Here is an 18,665-nt window from a genome sequence, read left to right on the forward strand (position 1 = left end):
GGAGCCCCCCCGCCACCGGCCGAGCGTTGCCAGGCAACGGGAAGATGCTTTTCTGACCGAAACGGGAAATCGGCAGCCGGAGTTGGGAGTGGGGGGAGGGAAATGGCTGGGCTGGGGCTGCCCTCGGGAGCAGGCGAGGCTCCCGCAGCCTCAACAGCACCCAAAAAATCCAGAGAGGAGAAGCAGCCGTCGCAGCCCTGCTCAGCCAAAACTGCCGAGGACCCCCGAGCAGAGCCAAGCACTTGGCACCGGGACCCCCAGGCTGTCCCCCAGCAGGGACAGTCCCGCTGCCTCCTCACTGCAGAGCTCTCCCGGGAGCCTCGGCCCTGCCGAACATCCTGGATGAGATTGAAGCCCTAATTTGCCCTCTCCCTCCCTCGCCAGTCATCACGCCATGGCTAAATGAGCTCCAGGCAATTTTCTCAGAAGTTGAGTCCTCGCGCTGCAGGAACACAGGGCTAAAAATAGCCAAGGCCTGTGTGTGCCTCTCGCCCAGGTGAGCCTCACTCCGGAGATCGGGGCTCCTCCACATCCAGCTGCCTCCCCTGCTCTGCCTCAGTTTCCTGCACAGACTGGGCCACCCAAATGTGCACCAGGGCAGCAGCCTTGGAACCACTGGTCAGAGGAATCCCAGTGCAGGGGAAAACTCCCAGGGCTCAGACATCACTTGGTGTGCACAGTGCTGGGCAGAGCCACCCTTGGGCTTGGAATTTCTGCGCTTTACCTGGGCATTCCCTGACCCGAGGGTCTGCCTTGTGGGGATGTATCGCCCTCTTCCTCAGCAGCAGCTCCCAGTTCAGGCGCTCCTCTCAGCATGACCAAGCTCCCGGGTCCAGTGAGGCAGACGCATTTCCTTCCCACAGTGACTCAATTACAAATTCAGAGTTAAATCTTCCCCCACAAGATACCCCTCTCCACCCCTCTGGCTGCTTCCAGCGCTTCAAATGTTGAATACTTTCCAGGGATTTTCATGTGCTCAGGCTGACCCCATCCACTTTGGTTCAGACTAACTTAATCAGCCTCATTTTGTTACTAACTGCTGCAGCTTTGGACCTCTAGAAAAAGCACGACTTAAATTATTAGCACCTACCAAGCTGCTTTCACCACCCCGGTGGGGGCCAGAGGTGAGAGAACAGATCTGTTCCCACCCAGCCTCTATAGCTACCAAAAATGACAAATAATCAGAATTGTGGAAATTAGAAAAATGGCATTTAGGTAGCAGGCAAACACTCCTCTTTTCTTCAGCAGCATCTGGCTAGGAACAGATTTGGAAGTGGCAGGTGGGGAGAAAAGAAAGCAACCTGAATTCTGTCAGCTGGGCGGGGGGGCCCTGGGAGTGGTGAGAACAAAACCATCACCATTTTCTTCATCACCAGTGCTGAGAAGGGCTGCAGGTCAGGCTGGGGGAGCAGGTGAGGAGGAGGAGGAAGGACACCCACAGAGTGTGGGAAGGGGCTCTCCCTCACCACAGCCCTGGCTGTGAGCTGGCAGTGCCATGGCTCAGCACAGCCCTGAGTTCCCCCTCAAGCAGGAACAGCACCTTTCCCCTTGGAGATTCACTCCCACCTCACCCCATGGCTGGTTGGCAGCACCAGGGGAAGAGTTTCAGAGGCACCTTGAGCCCCTGGAAGGCTGTTTAGAAAGGGGAGCAGCACCCAGAGGTGCAGTGATGCCCATATCTGGACAGTGCTGAGGTTCCAGCTCTGCTTCCCCACACAGGGAACTGTGAGGAATAATGCTCGGAAATATCTTGGGGAAAGCAGGAGCCAGGGCCACACCTGCATCTGTTTTAGAAATTACTTTATTGCACTAAAAAGAGGAAATAATCTGTAAACAAACATTCCATTCAGGTATTAATATATTTTTCACTCCAAAAATACATCATTAAATCCAGCCACAGAAATATCAAAGCAGGAACAATAGAAAATAGCTCCAGAAGCAGAGAGACCCATCCAAGCAACAGCCCTGGCTCCCACACCACCAGCCCAGCACAGAACAGGGCTTACAGCAGCTCATCCCAGGGCTCACTGCATGGCCACACACCCAACTCCAGCCAGCTCTGGGACAGGCTGGGGTGGGGCAGGACAAGAGCTCCCAGGTCCTTGGGTCTCCCTCTGGGGTCAGCCTCACCCCAAGGAGCAGCCCGGGGTTCTGCTCTCAGCATCTTCCTCCCCCAAACCCAAAGGCACACAGTTCTTCTGTGGGAGATTTGTCATTCCTCAAACCTCTCAGAGCACCAAAGTCTTCATCCCAGCTCCCATTCCCCCTCTTCTTGCAGCCTATCCCCCCTGCCCCTCGCAGGCTCAGCACCCCAGGGAGCACAGGGTGCTGGTGGTGTGTGCAGGGGCTGTCAGGCAGCAGCCAGCTGGGCAGGGTCCCCTCCCTGCCCCAGACCACCTCAGGGGCAGGATGTTCACCCCACACTCTGGAATGTGACACCTCTCCCTATCCCCCGCTCCCCAGAGCCCTCATCTGCCCCCAGGATGAGCCTGGGCACTTGGGGGCCGGGGACCATCCCTTGTGCTGGCTCCTGGGGGAGCACAGGGAAGGCTCAGGTGGGAAACTCCCTGTGAAGGACGGACATGTCAGCTCCTTATGTCCTGCACGGTTTGTTTTGAACCACAAGCTCGACAAACAGCCACGATCACCCTGAATCCCCCCGACATGCAAACACGGTGCAATCAGAACTATGCCGTGTGTACCTGGAACATATTTACAGACAGAAGTAAAACACTGCGAAAGATCAGCCTCGGATATAAATAGCCAACACTGAGATCTGCCATCTGCTGCAAAAGGACAAGGAAGGAACATCGACTGCCACCACAGAGGTTAACACATGTGTGCGTGTGTGTCCACGCGTGCTGCAACAGGCGGGGACGGGAGCGCTGCAAATCCTGCTCCCTGCACAGAAACATGCAGAGCCCGACACAATGGGTGACACCACACCAAACAACAACGCAGCGTGTTTTATCCACCCGCAGAAGTGCCCTGGCACTCCCCACTCCCACTGTCCCCAGCCAGTCAGCCAGGATGACAGGGTGGGATGGGAAGGGTTGGGAGCACCTTGCTCCCTCCCCAAAGGAAAGCTGGAAGCCAGGTCAGTCACTTTGGGAAGCCAGATCCTGCTGGGCACAGGAGCTTGGTGGCCCCACAGGACACATCTCTCCTGCCCAGTGGGTGCAGCCACTTGAAAGATTCTCAGCCCTCATAAGCAAGGGAGGGTGGAGGGTTGTGAAGGCTCAGGCTGCCCCCCTGCCCAGTCTGGGATGGCCCCAGCGCTCAGTGAGGGCTGCTCCTGTCACCTCAGCATTTGTCAGCAAACAGATCTGCTGGGACACTGCCTGGAACCATCCGTGTGCCCAGGGCAAGGGGTGCCAGCACCCAGCATCTCCCTCCCGTGGGCAGGGGAAAGGCACAGGCAGCCTTCTGGATTTGGGCAAATCAAAGCCCCCAAAGCTCCATGAGCAGTTTCCCACTGGGGGTCAGCAGTGGGGGCCAGTGCTAAGGTGGGCAGGGCAGGCAGCCCAGGAGGCTGCAGATGTCAGACCAAGCCAACCTTGCAGCCTCCCAGGGCTGGGACGAGTCCAGGAAAGGCTCAAAAGCCACAAACCTGACTCATCTCCCAGGGTGACCGCCCTTGGCCCACTCTTGGGTCACCTCTGCAGTATTTTCATTGCAGTTTCCAAGACTAGAAACTTGTCTTTTAAATTAAAGCTGTTGCCTGACTACAGGCACTGGGGCTTTGAGAGGTGGCTGTAAGTGTGCTACAGAGATTTACCCACCTCCAATCTGCTTGGCGGCAGCTGGAGACCACAGGCACAGGGAGGGAAGAGTCCAACAGGTGCTTCCATCCTTCCTGGTGAGGAATGGACTGGAAGCTCCCCACTTTCTGCTGGGCTCCAGGAGATGCAGCCCCAGGGCAGGACCAGGGAGGGAGCAGAGGCAGAGGCTGTGGCTACCAGCTGGTGTTGGCAGAGCCCCACAGCAGCACCATTCCTGGGGACCCCCACACTCTGCCACAACCCCCGCCCTCCTCAGGAGGCCCTTCCAAACCCTCCTCCAGCAGGGCCGGGGGACAGAGCCGGCCTCCCTGCCTCGCCCCGGCCCCACAGGTGGGAGGGCTCCCTCCGGGGCTGGTAGCAGGTACCTACAGGCAGGACAAGAGGGCGGTGAGTGGCAGCTCCTTCTCCCCCAGCAGCGTGTCCCGCTTAAGGCTGCTGCCCTTGTTGACCACCTTGAGCTTCAGGGACATCTTCCTGGCGTGGCCGGGGCCCAGCCCATCGAAGAAGAAGTCCTCGTTGAAGACAGGGTTGCGGCTGTTCTTGACAATGGTGCTGCGCTGCTTCTGCAGCTTCCCAGGGTTGAGGCACAGCGAGACGCAGCAGTTGATGCTGCGCAGGTCGACGAGGGCATCGTAGAGGTCCTCGGCGGAGACAAGGCGCACACGCAGGCGGGCGTTGGAGGGGTCGTACTCGGCAGCCAGGCGCAGGCTCCCGCCCCGGCTCAGCCGCAGGCTGTGCTCCCGGTCACGGCCCGCGGGCAGGTCCAGGGGCAGCAGGGCGGTGGGAGGATGCGTCCCGGCCGGGGCGCTCCTGGCGCGGCGCTGGGCACTGGGACTGGTGTCAGCCGAGCTGTCGTCAGTGGACAGCGAGCTGTTGCGGGCCACCGAATGCTTCAGCTTGATGACCTTGGACTGGCTCTCCTGGCTGAAGAGCTTCAGCAGGGAGACGGAGCGGGAGAGCAGCGGGGAGCCGAAGGGTGAGGACTCTGCTGAGGAGCACGTGTCGCTCTCGCCGCCGCTGAAGTAGCGGCCGGGGTGCATCAGGGCTGCGCCGAGGTCAGAGGGTGTCCGCCGGCCGCTCTCGCCGTTGAGCTTGGCTTTGCGCTGGGCGCTGGGCGAGGTGACGGGCGAGGGGCAGAGGCTGCTGTGCTCGCTGTGGAAGAGTGACTCTTTGCGCCGGGTGTGGGGGCTCTCCATCAGCGTGGCGAAGCCGTAGGAGGTCTGCGCCTTGGGCACGTAGGGCAGCGACATGGCCGTCTGTGCCTGCGGGTCCACGTTGGTGCCGCAGCTCCCCTCGGTCCAGTCCTCAGCGGTCTCGATCTGGATGATGTGCCTCCCGGTGGTCCGGGACCGGGACCGGGACCGGCTGGACGGGCGGGGGCTGCGCGGGGGCTTGCGCCCGGCCAGGTCCTGTTCTGAGACTGAGGCACCCAGAGCAGCCGCTGCGGGGACCTCGGAGCCCTCAGCCTCGGCGGGTGCCGCGCTCAGCTTGGGCGGGATGAAGAAGTCGGGGATCTTGTCGGGGGTGAGGACGTTGCTGTAGCGGGACCCCCGCGAGGACTCCTCTGTCCCCGCGCCCCGGGACCCGCCGTTCTCCGCCACCCCGCGCAGCCGCTCCAGGAGCCACATGTTGCTGCCGGGTGTGGGGCTGGAAGAGACCCGAGGGGCGACGCTATCACAGGGGGCCGGGCACCGGCAGAGGCAGGACGAATCCGGAAGCCCCGGGAGCGACCCGCGGCACCGAGAGACCCGAACCTGCCAGGCGCGGGTGACGGGACAAGGACGGGAGGGAACTGGCCGCGCCGAGGGACACGGGGACCCGCCAGCCCGGGGAGGAGCGCGAAGGAACCGGCGGCGGGGAGCGGGGGTCGGGGACCCGGGGGACGGCGACCCGGCGGCGCCGAGGGATGCGATGGGACGGGGCAGACGCGAGGAGACGCGATGCCTGGACAGACGGACCGACCGACCGGTGCCGCCGCGAGCGGGACGTTGCCGGGAGCCGCCGCACCTGGAGCGGAGCCGCCGTCGCCACCGCAGCCCGGGCGGGGCGGGCGCGGACGCGCTTTTATACGGCGGCGGTGGCGGCGGCGGCTCCGCTCCTCGTCCGCGCCGCTGCCGTAATCCTCCGAGTGCGGCGCCCCATCATTTCTGCTCGCCGCGCTCGACCAGAGCGGGGCTGGAACCGGGACCGGGACCCGGACCGAGCGGGACCGGGACTGGGACCGTGCGGCCCCGGGGTGCTGATGCTCGGGAGGTGCAGGAACCCGACCCCGGGACAGCCGGCGGTGTTCCCAGGGGAGTGTCGGGTTTGGGATGGGCCCAGGAGTGGAATCGGGACGGCAGCAGCCCCGTTCCAACCCTCCCGCCCTCCCGGTGCCCCCGGTCCGGAGCGTGGCCGTTCCTCTCTGGGAGCAGCCGCTCCCCACTCCCAGCTCTTGTTCTCGAAGCACTGAATGAAGACAGCAGCGTCTCGGGGCTGAGGAGCTGCCTCATCGAGTGCTTTAATATCGCTCTGGAGGAGCTGGGGGGGACAGTGCCACATGTCACACAACCCACCAGGCCCTGGAGGGATGAGGTGGTGGCTGGGGACACCGGAACAAAACGTCAGGAGGGTTCACGGAGCATCACTGCGAGTCCCGGTGTTGCGGGGCGTCGGGAGACTCAACCGAGTGATCGGGCCCAGCCCCGGTCCCCAGGGGATTTACAGCCTTGGGCACAGGGATGCACCGAGAGGGACAGTGGCACAAAAGGGTCAAGCGGCTGTTCCTTCCTGGCTGCTGCCCTGTGGATGCCGCCAGGCTGCCGGGAAGCACCATCATTCCGCAGCAGCGCAGGGCTGGGAGTGACGGCCAAGGAGGATCAGCCTGGTGTGGTGAGCGCCTTCCGCGGGGGCTGCTGCGGGAGGCCTCGGCTCCCTCTGCATTCGCACTTGGAGCTGGTAAAAAGAGGCGTCCGGCCGTGCCGAACCACACCGAGGGCTGGGATGTCTCAGGGACAGCACTGGGGAGGGGACAGTCCGTGCTGGCTGGACCCTGAGCTCTGACTGCGGGATGCTGAGCCGGGTCCCGCAGGGAGGAGAGGGCAGATGGAACCCCGGGGGAGGAGGACGAAGCTCACGGAAGGGGAAGCTGGTGAACAAAAGGCCGATGTTTGCTTTCCCTCCACCCTTCGAAACTGCGGGTAAACAAGGCGCAGAAATGGTTGAGTTCCCTTGAGATAACAAAGAGCGCTGGGGCCGGGCCAGCTCTGCCCGCGGCTCGGGGCTGGTGCCTGCGGGGCACGGAGGGGAGCAGGGCACTGGGAGCTGCCTGGCTGCGGACTGGCAGGGCTGGGGACGCTGGCAGGGGCTGGCAGAGCTGGGGACATAGCTGGTGGAGCTGGCAGTGTGCTACCACCTGCTGGAAGCTGCTTAGGAGGGAGAGCTGCTATGGGAAAGGGTTTGTGCAAGAAAGCCCTGGATATCCGAACTGGGCGTGTCTGTTGCCCGCACATTTGAGACAGGTCCAGGGACGGGTTGGTCAGCGAGATCTCCAAGACCCCGGGAGAGCAAGGAGGCCACGTCCTCTGCAGCTGCTCTCCTGTCGCTTCCAAACCTTCCCAAAACCCCTCAGCCTCCCCGTAGCACCGCAGCCTTCCCATCACATGGGCTGAAGGAGCCCTTCAACCCACGTCCGGGTTGAGGCACAGAGCCCCCTGCACCCGTTGGCACCACACCTCAACCAGAGTGGTTAAAGCCCTGAAACAGCCGCCCCACCAGCCCTTCATCCCTTCAGGGCAGCATCCCCAGGGCTGCGGGATGAAGCTCTGCCAGTGGGTGAACCACATGGGCTTGGTTCTCCGGCAGCAAAACAAGAAAGTGGGGGCCCTCACTGCCTTTCCCTGCCTCTCTATTGAGGGAACAGTGCAATTATCTTTGCAGACACATCACTCCATGACAAAAAATAGCAGCTGAGATGGAAGCACCATGTCCCCGCAGAATCCAGCTATCAATGGAAAATTACGCATTCATTACTGGGCTTTATTTAGGGGCTTATTTTATTCATTGGCTCAGCCGGCACTGGCCAGCCTGGATGCTGGCCATCCCCAGCAAGGGGCTGAGGGTGCTGGGGTGACCCTGCTGCCTGAGGTGGGTGCTGGCAGCAGCACTGGGCACACGGAGCAGAGCCAGGACAGGCCACCAGCAGCCAGGACTGCTGCTGGACCCCCCAGCTGGCTGCTGCCCACCTGTAACACAGGAACCACAGCCAGGCCCACCCACGGCTCTGGTTCTGCTGGCTGCCACATTCACTAGTGGGTCACAGCTTGGCTTGTGCCACTCAGAGCCACTCCAGGAGACTCAGGAATGGGTGGCCATGTGCTGCTCCAGGAGGAGGCAAGAGGGGAGCTGGCAGCAGCCAGCAGGACAGGGAGCTGCCAGGTGTGAGGAGGAGAGGCTGTGCAGGGCCAGCCCTGGGTGCCAAAGGCCACTCTGAAGCCAGGGGGACATTGGGTGATCCTTGGGGGAGAGAGGGGCAGAGACAAGTGTGACTGGACAGGATGGGTTGGCCAAGGTGAGACCAGGCAGGAACAGGCAGTGATGGAGACCTGTCCCAGCACCATGCCCAGGGGTGGCATGAACCACCTGTGTTCCTTGCTCATTTCCAGGTTTAATTAGAAATGTATTCCAAACCACAAACCAGTGCCCAGCAGCAGACACAGGGCAGGTAAAGGGGGCTGTGTGTGCCATAAAAACCTGCCAAATCCCTGAGCTGGCCAGGGAGCCCCCACGGGCCATGGGACACCTCGTGAGACAATGCCAGCAGCTCAGCCCTGCCCTGCACCTTCCCACAGTAGCTCCATCCTGGCCATGGCCTGGGGAAGGCTGCAGGGGCTTGGGGCCACAGGGAGCATCATGTGGCAGCCATTCCTGGGGAGAATCCAGCTGAAAAGGGATGTCCACAGCAGGAACATCCAACAGCACCAGCGTCCAAGAGGTGGTCGTGCCTGTCCCCATGGGCAGAGCCAAGCCAGGAGCTACAGCAATGTCCACCAGCCCCCACTCCAGTGCTGGGGCAAGTGAGGGCAGCCCTGCCTGAGGCTTCAGGCTCCGTCCCTCCTGCTGAGGCCACCGAGCAGTTCCCACCCCAACAGCATTTCACCTGTACGTGTGGAATTAAACATCTTTGTGTCCAGCTGGGCAGGGTGCTCCATGCAGATGATGGAGGTAGGCAGCAGCCAGGGAGGACCTGCAGGGCCAGGGACCACAAGACCTCTCTGGGGAGGAAAATGGAGAGCCTGACCCCAGACCTGAGAGACCAGGCACAGCTGGAGAAGAGGAGCCCAAAGCATCCCCAGTTTTGCCGTAGGGTGAGTCCAGAGCCAGGGGAGCAGGTCGGGGACTCACGTACCCCCTTGGCATCACTGCTTCCTCTGTACAACCTGGCGGAGGTGCAGCTCGCTCTCTGCCGCCACGATGGGCTGCTCGTTCTCCCGGTGGTGGCTGATGAGGTGGCTGATGCTCTCAAACAGCACATCCTTGGTCCTCACCTGGGGCCGGGGCACAGTGATCCTCAACTCAGGAGAGTTGCCTCTCATACAGCATCCACTTCCAACACCCTGTGCCTGCCCACGCCTGTGTCCTCAAAGCCCACCCCACGCCCTGCCCCTACCCCGGTCCCAATCGCCCACCCCAAGCCCTGCCCTCACCCCCGAGCCCTGCCCTCACCACTCCCTCGGGATCCACCAGCAGCAGGTGCTTGGGCTGCCCGCTGTGCATGCCGGTCAGCACGTACTGCCCCGGGTTGGTGAGGCTGTCCCGCACCAGGAAGTCCCCGTCCATCTGCAGGAGCCTCTCAGCATCCCACCGGCTCATCTTCCCGTGGTACCAGGGCTCCCGCCGGAGCTGCTCCTCCGTGGGGGCGATCGGGGCCTTCCGCGTGGGGGGGCTCGGCCACTGGTCCTCAATGGGGGGGCTGGTGCCACCCCCTGCAATGCACTCGTGGAGCTTCAGGGCATCCTCAAATGGCCCTGTGGGATCCAGGGGTTGTGGGGTGTTACACCAGGGCACAAGGCAGGGCTGGGCTGTGGTGTGGACAGACCCCAGCTCACAGCCCCCAGGGCACTGCAGGGCACTGCTGTGGACTCGGCCGGTGCCAGCACCTCTGGGGCTGTGGTGGGTGACCCAGACGGCTGCTGGCACAGCTTGACCGCTCCACAGCAGGTTCTGTGCCATTCCCCTGGTGCAGTGGCTTACTCATATCAAAGAGGTCCTTTTTGGGGCTCTCCTCCGCTGCCCCATGAGCCACCAGCTCCGGCTCCCAGGCATCCAGGCTCTGCGTGTTCACGTACATGTGCTCCTCGTAGTCCCGTGGCCCCAGGGCGTGGCTGTCTGCCTGCAGGTACCCGTCGCAGGGCTGGCCTGCGAGGACAGCCATCACCGCTGGCCAGGACTGGGCAGAGTCACAAGGACCCCCCCAGCTCATGGCTTCCCCCCACAGCAGTACCCACCCTGGCTCTCCAGGTCCCAGGCTGGCCCCAGCTGGCTGCTCGGGTCTCGTCTGGCTGCTAACCCACCCTAGGAAAGGAGACAGTCACAGTGCTGGGGGGGCCCTGCCTGGGACCAGCAGTGCCAGCAGTGGTTCTGAGGGACTCACCTGGCCAGGGGGGACAGAGCTGGAGGGCTGAGTGCGGACGTGGCCCAGGGCTGTGCTGTGGCGGAGCCTGGAGTCAACCAGGCCCCCTGGGGGAGGCTCCTTCCCTGGGATGCTGTTGTAGTAATCGTGCTCAGCCGCCTCCTCATCCTCCCCCCAGGCTGACTCCTCTGCAGCTAGTGCCCTGCAGCAGGGATGGGTGAGCTGGGGACACCCTGCCCAGCTCAGACCATCCCCACACCCTGCAGTGACTCCCAGAGCCACCCCCTGCCAGGGGACATGCCCGGGACAGGGGTGCAGCAGGGCCCCCCGCCCCCCTACCTCTCTGGGGGTACCACCACCTTGGGGGGGCTGTGTAGGTACTGCTTGAAGCGCAGCTCAAAGGCCTGTCCCACCGTGCTGATGACGCTCTGCGCCAGCCCCTCGCAGCACTCCAGGATGTGGCAGGCTGTGGACAGACAGATGGACGGTTTGAGTGTTTCCCCCCACACTCCCATCGTTGCAGCAGGACCACCCTGAGCCACCCCTCGTGTTCCCCATAAGGGATCTCCTCCTCCAGCCTTCACCCCCCAGTGCATCCCTCCTCCACAGAGCTCCCAGGCAAGGAGGCCGGTGTCACCTCTCTGGTTGATGGGGTCCTTGGCGACATAGGCAACATAATCCGTGGTATCCTGCAGACAGGGGGGGAGATCAGCACTCATGTCCTGCTACTGTGTGGAGAGCAGGGCTGGAGGTGCCAGGACAAGGGGACAGCTCAGTCCAAGCCCCACGTCCTGACCCAGGCCAGGCTGGCCTGTGCTCAGCTCAGCCATAGACAGTCCCTGTCCCCACCACCCTGGGGGCCCGGGGTGTGCATGACTCACCATGTCCCCACCAGAGGCGAAGGAGATGGACTGCATGTGGTGGTTGGCGATGATCTGATGGGGAACGTGGCCCAGGGGGGCATTAGCAAAGGGGCTGCTGGCTCACAGGCTGGCAGGTAGCAGGACTGTGTGCCCAGGAACGCTCACCTGGCGTGTGGTGGGGATCATGAGGTTCAGCCCATCAACCGAGATGTTGACAGCGATGCTCATGCCAGCAAAGTGCAGGTTGCTCTTGCCCAGGATGGAGAACAGGGCTTTGTTGGGAGCCTGACAGGGGAGAGGATGCAATGAAGACCACCAGGACCAGGCTTCCTGGGGTGAATGAGGAAAAGGGAGGGGTGCCCCAAGAGGACCCAGGCCCAGAAACTGGGCAGGCACCCCTAGTGTCCTGTCCCACAGCCTTGTCCCAGGGACTGACAAGCTGAATGGAAACTCACCTTCTTCTTCCAGATGCCCTTCACACCCGGCACTGCCTCATATAGTCTGTTGATGGCTTCCCTGCAATGGACAGACCCCGGCCTGGTCACTGCTCCAGACCCCCAGCCCTTCCCAGCTTCCTTTTCTCCCTGACATTGCTCTGTGGGGTCTGGTGGCACGAGCCCCCACAGCCCTGGGTGCCGCAGCCTCCCCGCAGCGCTGCCCCACGTCACGGCCCGTGGTACGTAATCCCAGCTGGGGCCACCTCCCTTCTCCTCTTTCCACCCATTGATCTGCGGCAGTGCCCTTCGTCCGTGTCCCTGAGTGCAGGGTGGGTCCTGCAGGCCACGGCCCCCCTGACCCGCGTTCCCCTCTCTGCACAGGGCCCTGGGAGCCACAAGAGGCTTGGGGTGGCAGTGGGGTGCAGGAGGGTGGGACTGCAGGGCCGTACCTGGTGACCTGTGTCCTGGTGTTGAAGTCGAGGGACCTCATGGAGCGCAGCACCTCAATGCACCCCATGTACTGCGGGGGGAAAGCAGCCAGAGCAGGCAGCACGACAGGGCAGGCAATGGAGAGGAGAGGCCGGGTGTCAGAGAGAAGGGCCTTCCACACCAGCTCCAGGGATCACACACACAGCAGCTTTCACCCCCAGCCCCCATCACATGCCCAGCCCCCGTGCTAGGACCCCACAAACTCATCTGTGTGCTACAGCTTGTGATGCCCCAGAGGGGCTGACAACGCTGGAGTCCCAAGGTGGGGCTCCAGGGCCCAGCAAGCCCCTGGCCCCATCACGGGAGCTGCATGTGCCCGGGGGCGGCTGCTCCGGTCCAGCCGTGGGGTGGGGAACTCGAAGGAGGGCTCTGTCCGCAGCCGTCGGGAGGAGCGGCCGGACCCGCCGAGCCCCGCACACGCCTGGGGCCGGGGTCTCCGCGCCCTCCCGCATCGCCGGGCTCCGGCGGGACTTACCCGGACAATGTAGGAGACGCCGGGCCCCAGCACCCGCTCGTCGGGGTGCAGCCAGCCCTGCGCCGGTTTGCGGATGAAGCTGCCCTTACGGCTCCACTCGTCCCCGCCGGGCCGGGGCCCCGCGGGCGCCGCCGCCCCCCGCGCCCGCCCCGCCGCCCCCCGCGCCCGCCCGCCCGGCAGCGCGCAGGGCGCGGCGCACAGCGGCTCGCAGGCGCCCAGGACGGCGGCCAGCCCCGAGGGGGACTCCGCCGCGGCGGGGGCGTCCCGGGCGGCGCCGGCGGGGCCGCGGCCGAGGAAGCCGCTGGAGCCGGGGAACTTCCACTGCGGCATCCGCGGCAGCAGCGCGCAGAAGGTGGTGCCGTGCTCGGGCTCCTCGCCCGCCGCGGGGCACGGCGCGGGGGCCGGCGACGGCATGGGGGCGGTCAGCGGCTCGTCGCGGAAGCGGTCATACTTGGGCTCCGGGAGCATGCCCGGGGCCGCGCTCCGCTCCGCTGCCGCCGCGCCGGCTCCCACCCCCCGCCCGCTCCCCCGGGGCCGCGCCGCGCTGATGTCATGGTGCGAGCGCTCCGCCGCCCGCCCGGCCCCGCATCCCCCGCCCCCGGCCCCCCCCGCCGGACCCGCGGCCGCCAGAGCATCCCCGTCCCGCCCAGCATCCCCGCCCACCCGAGCATCCCCGCGCACGGCAGCATCCACCCCACGCCTGGGCTGCCCTCGCCGCAGCCACCCACGCTTTGCCCTCCGTCCTGCTCCAACCCCCCCTGGCCACGGCCTGCGGCCCCTCCAAAGGCTCCAAAGCCCTGCGAGTTTCCAGCTTTGCTGCAAGCCTTGGCAGTGAGGGGTTGGGGGTAGCAGGCAGGGGAGGGCGACGGCCCCTCCCAGAGCCACAGGGCTGAGGCACCGCTCGCGTTTTGTATTAGCTGGAGCGAAAGCGGCCAGCAGCCCCCGGCAGTGCCCTCGCCCACAACAGGGACATTTTCTGCTCTTTCCACCTCTGCATTCCCGGGAAGCGCTGCAGAAGCCCAGGGCTGGCCGGGGAGGCGGGGGAGGGCTTGGCCAGGCTTCGATGCACAAGCGGGCTGCCCTACTTCTGTGCCTCCCAGCCCACTGGTCTCTTTCGCTCTGATTTCATCTGCCTCCAAAGCCAGATCTGACTCCCTCTTTGTTTATAGCTGTCTGGAGGGCTCAGGCAGTAAAAAAACACAAACATTTCCTTGTTTTTCTGCTTGTAACTGCAGCAAGCAGGGGGAAAAATAAATCCCACAAAACCCTTAAAAGGACTTTCTGACCTCAATCGAGCAATTCGCCCTTGCTCCTGCCCCGGGGCTGCTGCGTTTTTCCAGCACTTCAGAGGACTCCAGGCGAGGATGCCCAGAGCAGACCCACAGCAGCTCTGCTATGCTGAAGCCCCAGGGACCCTCACCCTTCCCCAGCCCTGCATCCCCTCCATCGCCAAAGTGGTCTTAATGTTGGGGTTCCACCCCCGCAGCATCACAGGCGCTTGGTTTTTTTGACTTTTAGCGCTTGTTTTCAGCTTCCCGAGGAGCTTCCTTGGGTCTCACTTCTGTCCAACACCCCCCGCCCTCGCGGCACAAACAAAACCGGAGCCTCCCCGGGGACCGGCCATGGCCTGGACAACGCAGCCTCCTTTGTCTTTCCTCCTCAGTGTCTCCTGCTCCCTGGCAGGTGATGGGGTGAGAGCCAGTAATTGCTCTAAGTGCGATCAATAAATCAAGGTAATAGAATTACCTCTGCTGTTGCCAGGTTGGGAACCGCTTCCCTGCTCTCTGATCTCTCTCCTTGCTTTTGTTTTTGCAGAGCACTGGAACAAATCAGGATTCTCTGTGCTCTTAGAAGCGGCTCTAGGAGGGTCCAAGGGGGGCTCAGGTCCCTGCCCAGGCTGTGTGCACGTTCCGGGGGGTCTGGGGTCAGCCGAGGGAAGGCACCGTGTCCCTGCGGAGCTCATGGGTGTTTTGCCCAAGGGCAGCAATGTGCAGAGCACCCCGGGGACCGCGGGCACCCCGGGGCCTGGGGACAACACAGCCGGGCACGGTGCAGCGGCCCTGGGGAGATGGAGCCGCTCTCCACTCCACTCCAGTCCCGGGAAATCGAGGGATTATTTTCATCTTTCAGGTGGGGTTACCTGAGGAGACTTTCCCTGGGGTTTAATCATTACTTAAAGGAAAACCTCCCTGGCCAAAGGCTGGATCGCAGCCTCCAGAGCTCTGCAGGTGGGCAGGAGCCCCGACAGCCTCTCACTGCCCCGCGGTGAGACCCCTCCAGGCACCCCAGGTCACCTCCCGTGTGACCCCCCTGCCTGGGGCGGCCACCTCGAGCGGGAGGGGTCGAGCAGAGGGTCCCCAGTGAGCATAAAACTTGTTTAAACTGTACCAAATTAATCTCCTCTGAGCCCACACCAAGGCAATCAGCACCATGCGCTCTCCGGCCCGTGCAGGATTAATTAGGATGTGCCCCAAGCCCTGGTGGCACCGGGCTCGGGAAAAGGGACAGGATCACTTGGATGTCACCACCCCGGGATGCCGGTGCTGAGGACAGAGCCACCAGCTCAGCACCGGGAGAGCCGTGATGGGGCAGACACGGCCCTTCCCTGCTAGTCTGGGGCACAGAGTGTGCCCTTGTCTCTGATGCCTGGCTCTGACATCCAAGAAAACACTGAATTCCATATAACACCATGAAAATTGTTAAATTGTTAAACTTTAATTGTTAAATTGTTGAAATTGTTAAATAGAAAAACTAAAAGTGTGTGTAGATTAGAGAGTTTTCTTAAGTCACTGGGTGAAAAAGATGAAGTTTAGTGCATAAGCTAGTTTAGAGAACAGAAGACAAGACGGAGGGTTTAGGTGTTGTCTCTTTTCCTTCTTCATCTTCCTCTCCTAGAGGTTTTTGGGCAGTAATAGGTGACTGGATAGAGAATGCTGCAATGCAGCATACAGGTGTTGGGTCATTGGGTCACTAAGAAAAATAATTTATGTGTCCATTGTTAATTGGGTAAGTATAAAGATAAAAAGGCTGTGCAGTTTGGGGCCATTTTGTGCTTTTCAAGTCAACTTGAGCCAAAGCTGTGGTGGGTTGAACTTGTGCAGAAAGTCTGGGGAAGACCTGCCAAGTCTTTTGATAATATATATTAATAAACATGAAAAACAAGAAGTAAATGAGCCTTTGGAGAATCTTTCCTGAAAGAGAACTGAGATAAGGGAAACTCCCCTTTGAGGAGGTATCCCATAGGGGCTCAGCCCTGAGGAGATTCCACAGCAACGCTTCCCGAGCCGCCGGTGCCGCCAGTCCCGTGGGGGCCGCATGTCCTTGTTCACCCCGCCTGCCCCAGGCGGGAGCGGTGCCCGTGATGGAGCAGCAGCTGCTCCCAAAGGAGCTCTGGATCGCTGCCGGGGCCGCCGCCCGTTCCCGGGGCCGCCGCCCGTTCCCGGGGCCGCCGCCCGTTCCCGGGGCCGCCGCCCGTTCCCGGGGCCGCCGCCGCCCGTTCCCGGGGCCGCCGCCCGCCCGTGACGTCATAGCCCCGCCCCAGCCAGCGATAAGTGCCCGCTCCCCTGCCCCATCCAGCCAATCACAGAGCCGCATGGCCGATGAGGAAGAGGCGGAGCAGCCAATGAGGCGCGAGGAGCGGCGCACCGGAAGTGCCGGTTCCCGGTCCGGGGGCGGGGCCAGCGGGCGGGGTCGCCCCCTCCGCTCCCCACCCCCGCCCTCAGCCCCGGGCCCGGCGCTCCCCGCCCGGTGCCGGTCCGGTGCCGGGTCCGGGCCCGGGCTCGGGCTCGGTCTCGGCGCAGCGCGGCCCGGCCCGCCACAGGGAGGATGGGGCAGCCGCGGCGGCCGGCGAGCGGCAGCGGCCCGGCGGCGCCATGACCGGCGAGAAGAAGAAGAAGAAGCGGCTCAACCGCAGCGTCCTGCTGGCCAAGAAGATCGTGATCCGGGACGGGGCCGGCGTGAGCGCGGGGCTGCCGGGGGGCGGAGCGGCCCCGGGGGGAGGGGGGCGCCGGGACTGACGGGAGCGCGGCCGCGCGGGGCCCGGGCGGTGCCGGTGTCCGGTGCGAGCTCAGCGCTCTCCCCGCTGGGCCTCAAACCGCTCCTGGGGCACGGACGCGATGGAGCCGGCGGCTGCTGCAGCCTGAAGGATCCCATGGACGAGCGCTGCGCCCGCCGGCTTCTCGCCGCCTTCTCGGTGCGCTCCCGGTGCTGGGCAGCAGAACCGGCGCGGGCCCGGGCAGGGCATCCCCCGCCGTCCTGCCGGGGTTGCGGTTTGAAGCATCCCGGGCCGGCCGTAGAGTGTGAACACGTTCCAGAGCAGCGTCTCCCGCTGCCTTGGCTGGTGTCTCGGATCCCTCTCAGTGGGTGAGCTCTCTGAAATGCATGGCGAGGCTGCTGAGAGGTTTCTGCCTTTGCTGTGTTTTGCAGCGCCAGGGGATCGGGGAGCCCAGCGTGTACCACGCCGTGGTGGTGATTTTCCTGGAGTTCTTTGCCTGGGGGCTGCTGACCACGCCGATGCTGACGGTGAGTGTGTCTCCATGGGAGTTCCTGAGAATTAAGGTCTTAACACAACCTTTCCTTGGGGAACCGTGGAAAAAGAGTCTTTGGTTATGCAAAAACATTTAGACACATTAAATATAAATGGTAATATAAAATGCAAATCAAACATAGAGACAGCGTAAGGGGACCCACAGAGAAGTGATGTGGTGACATCAAGTGAAACCAGAGGGAGTTCAGGTGATGGGGAAAGGCATGTCTGAAGCTCTCTGAGCCTCACCCAAGCATGCTGGAATGATTTTTAGACCTGGAAAATGTTAAAGACATTGGTTTCCCATACTGGAAAGGACAGGCCGAGCTTTTCACGTAGAAGCATTGTTGGCAGGATATTTCCCCTTTTCCCTGGATTGTGCCCTTCCAGGTGTCTGGCTGGCAGATGCTTACGGAAATTTTACAAAAGTTGCTAGCTCTGACTTCTTCATTTGGGTTTGGTTTGTCTTTCTTCCAGGTCTTACATCAGACTTTTCCTCAGCACACGTTCCTGATGAATGGCCTGATTCATGGAGTCAAGGTAAGGAATATTCCTTCCAGGATTTCCTTTAAATCCGTCATTGGTGCAAGAAGGACGAGCCATTATTATATTATTATAATATTATTATAATAGAATTTGCTGATGTCAGCCAATATTTGGTCAGTTTGATGGGGCTCTGGCAAACCTGGTGCAAAAGGAAGGACACAGACATGGGGCAGCTTGTGCAGCTGATTTTACTGAGCAGGAGTGACAATGTGCTGCTTGTCACTGTGGGGCTGGAGTTACAACAGCTGTGTGTTTCAGCTGGAAATATTCTCATCAGCATGAGATCAGCCCTGTGCCCATCCTCTGGAGCATAACAGAACGACAAATCAGTGACATCTAAACTTATTAGTGATAGAAGCAAAACCAAGTGGCCTCAGAGACCTCCAGGCAGGAGGTGGGAATGTGCTGTGGGACTGGGGAGCTTCTTGGACTAGACCAGCATTCCCAGAGCAGGCAACAGTTGTGAACAGGCAATAGTTGTGTGTTCTGACTGGGAAATCAGGCAACACAGACAGTTCTTGGCTGTCTCTGGCAAGAGGATCTTGGAAAACAGCGCCAGATGAATTTGCTGGGCACTCCTATCAGCACTGAAACACTCTGCCCTGCCTGCCTTGGGAGACATGGAAAGGCCTTGAATAATTTTATTTGTGCTTAATGGCCCTGGCTTCTCATTGTGTCTGTCCTGTCTCCACCTACAAGAGAAAGCTTTCCCCAGAACTGCAGCAACTGTTGCCATGCTGGAGCTTTGCCAGCAGCTTTCCAGGTCCTGGCAGGGCTGCCTGGGTGCCCACAGCACGGGCAGAGCTCTGCAGGGAGCAGGAGTGGTGCTCAGTGGGGTCTCACTGCTTGAGGATTTGTTTTTCCCTCCCTTAAAAGGCTGTGGGGAGTTTAATAAACTGCTCTGTTGTAACAGCTTTGATAATGGGTTGTTTCCTCCT

The 18,665-nt window shown here is 62.1% G+C and overlaps 3 protein-coding genes across 7 annotated transcripts in view; 1 reads left to right on the forward strand and 2 right to left on the reverse strand.

Annotated features, from left to right (window-relative positions):
- The window catches only part of LOC111942107 (solute carrier family 71 member 1-like), a 39,957-nt gene that overhangs the window by 14,119 nt on the left and 7,173 nt on the right, over window positions 1-18,665 (forward strand). The window contains exons 1-3 of one of the 2 annotated variants that reach the window (XM_086863067.1): window positions 16,320-16,612; window positions 17,082-17,177; window positions 17,659-17,721. In XM_086863067.1, the coding sequence (XP_086719193.1) occupies window positions 16,529-16,612; window positions 17,082-17,177; window positions 17,659-17,721 (243 nt within the window). In that variant the 5' untranslated portion in view covers window positions 16,320-16,528. Of the gene's footprint in view, window positions 1-16,319; window positions 16,613-17,081; window positions 17,178-17,658; window positions 17,722-18,665 lie in introns of those variants that run through there. The other variant, XM_086863066.1, reaches the window with a different exon arrangement.
- On the reverse strand, window positions 1,786-5,816 carry C2CD4C (C2 calcium dependent domain containing 4C). 3 transcript variants are annotated; one of them, XM_086862963.1, is made up of 2 exons: window positions 5,790-5,816; window positions 1,786-5,429 (listed from the first exon to the last, which is right to left on the reverse strand). In XM_086862963.1, the coding sequence occupies exon 2, from the start codon at window positions 5,408-5,410 to the stop codon at window positions 4,148-4,150; it is 1,263 nt and encodes a 420-aa protein (XP_086719089.1). In that variant the 5' UTR covers window positions 5,411-5,429; window positions 5,790-5,816; the 3' UTR covers window positions 1,786-4,147. The 3 variants fall into 3 exon arrangements, with proteins under 3 accessions (XP_086719089.1, XP_086719087.1, XP_086719090.1); XM_086862961.1 differs by having other exon boundaries at window positions 5,749-5,815; XM_086862964.1 differs by having other exon boundaries at window positions 5,745-5,815.
- On the reverse strand, window positions 7,779-13,151 carry SHC2 (SHC adaptor protein 2). Of its 2 annotated transcripts, none has more exons than XR_015279219.1 (13): window positions 12,657-13,151; window positions 12,142-12,212; window positions 11,711-11,771; window positions 11,421-11,540; window positions 11,274-11,327; window positions 11,030-11,081; window positions 10,732-10,858; window positions 10,414-10,594; window positions 10,268-10,334; window positions 10,014-10,178; window positions 9,553-9,787; window positions 9,169-9,307; window positions 7,779-9,034 (listed from the first exon to the last, which is right to left on the reverse strand). XR_015279219.1 is itself a non-coding variant. In XM_086862917.1 (13 exons), exons 1-12 carry the CDS (start codon window positions 13,122-13,124, stop codon window positions 9,179-9,181), a joined length of 1,797 nt encoding a protein of 598 aa, XP_086719043.1. In that variant the 5' UTR covers window positions 13,125-13,149; the 3' UTR covers window positions 7,779-9,034; window positions 9,169-9,178. The 2 variants fall into 2 exon arrangements, 1 of the variants encoding a protein (XP_086719043.1); XM_086862917.1 differs by having other exon boundaries at window positions 9,486-9,787; window positions 12,657-13,149.

This window comes from Cyanistes caeruleus, chromosome 25 (genome assembly GCF_971803275.1).
Source record: "Cyanistes caeruleus chromosome 25, bCyaCae1.hap1.1, whole genome shotgun sequence".
In the NCBI taxonomy this organism is placed as follows: domain Eukaryota; kingdom Metazoa; phylum Chordata; class Aves; order Passeriformes; family Paridae; genus Cyanistes; species Cyanistes caeruleus.

Excerpts from the sequence above, each read along its gene's own strand:
- SHC2 (XM_086862917.1), bottom strand. The coding sequence starts at position 13,124 with ATGCTCCCGGAGCCCAAGTATGACCGCTTCCGCGACGAGCCGCTGACC. Across the intron at positions 10,595-10,731 it reads GTGGTGGTACCCCCAGAGAG|GGCACTAGCTGCAGAGGAGT; the intron begins GTAGGGGGGCGG and ends TCCCTGCTGCAG. Across the intron at positions 10,179-10,267 it reads CTGGGACCTGGAGAGCCAGG|GCCAGCCCTGCGACGGGTAC; the intron begins GTGGGTACTGCT and ends CTGTCCTCGCAG.
- C2CD4C (XM_086862963.1), bottom strand. The coding sequence starts at position 5,410 with ATGTGGCTCCTGGAGCGGCTGCGCGGGGTGGCGGAGAACGGCGGGTCC.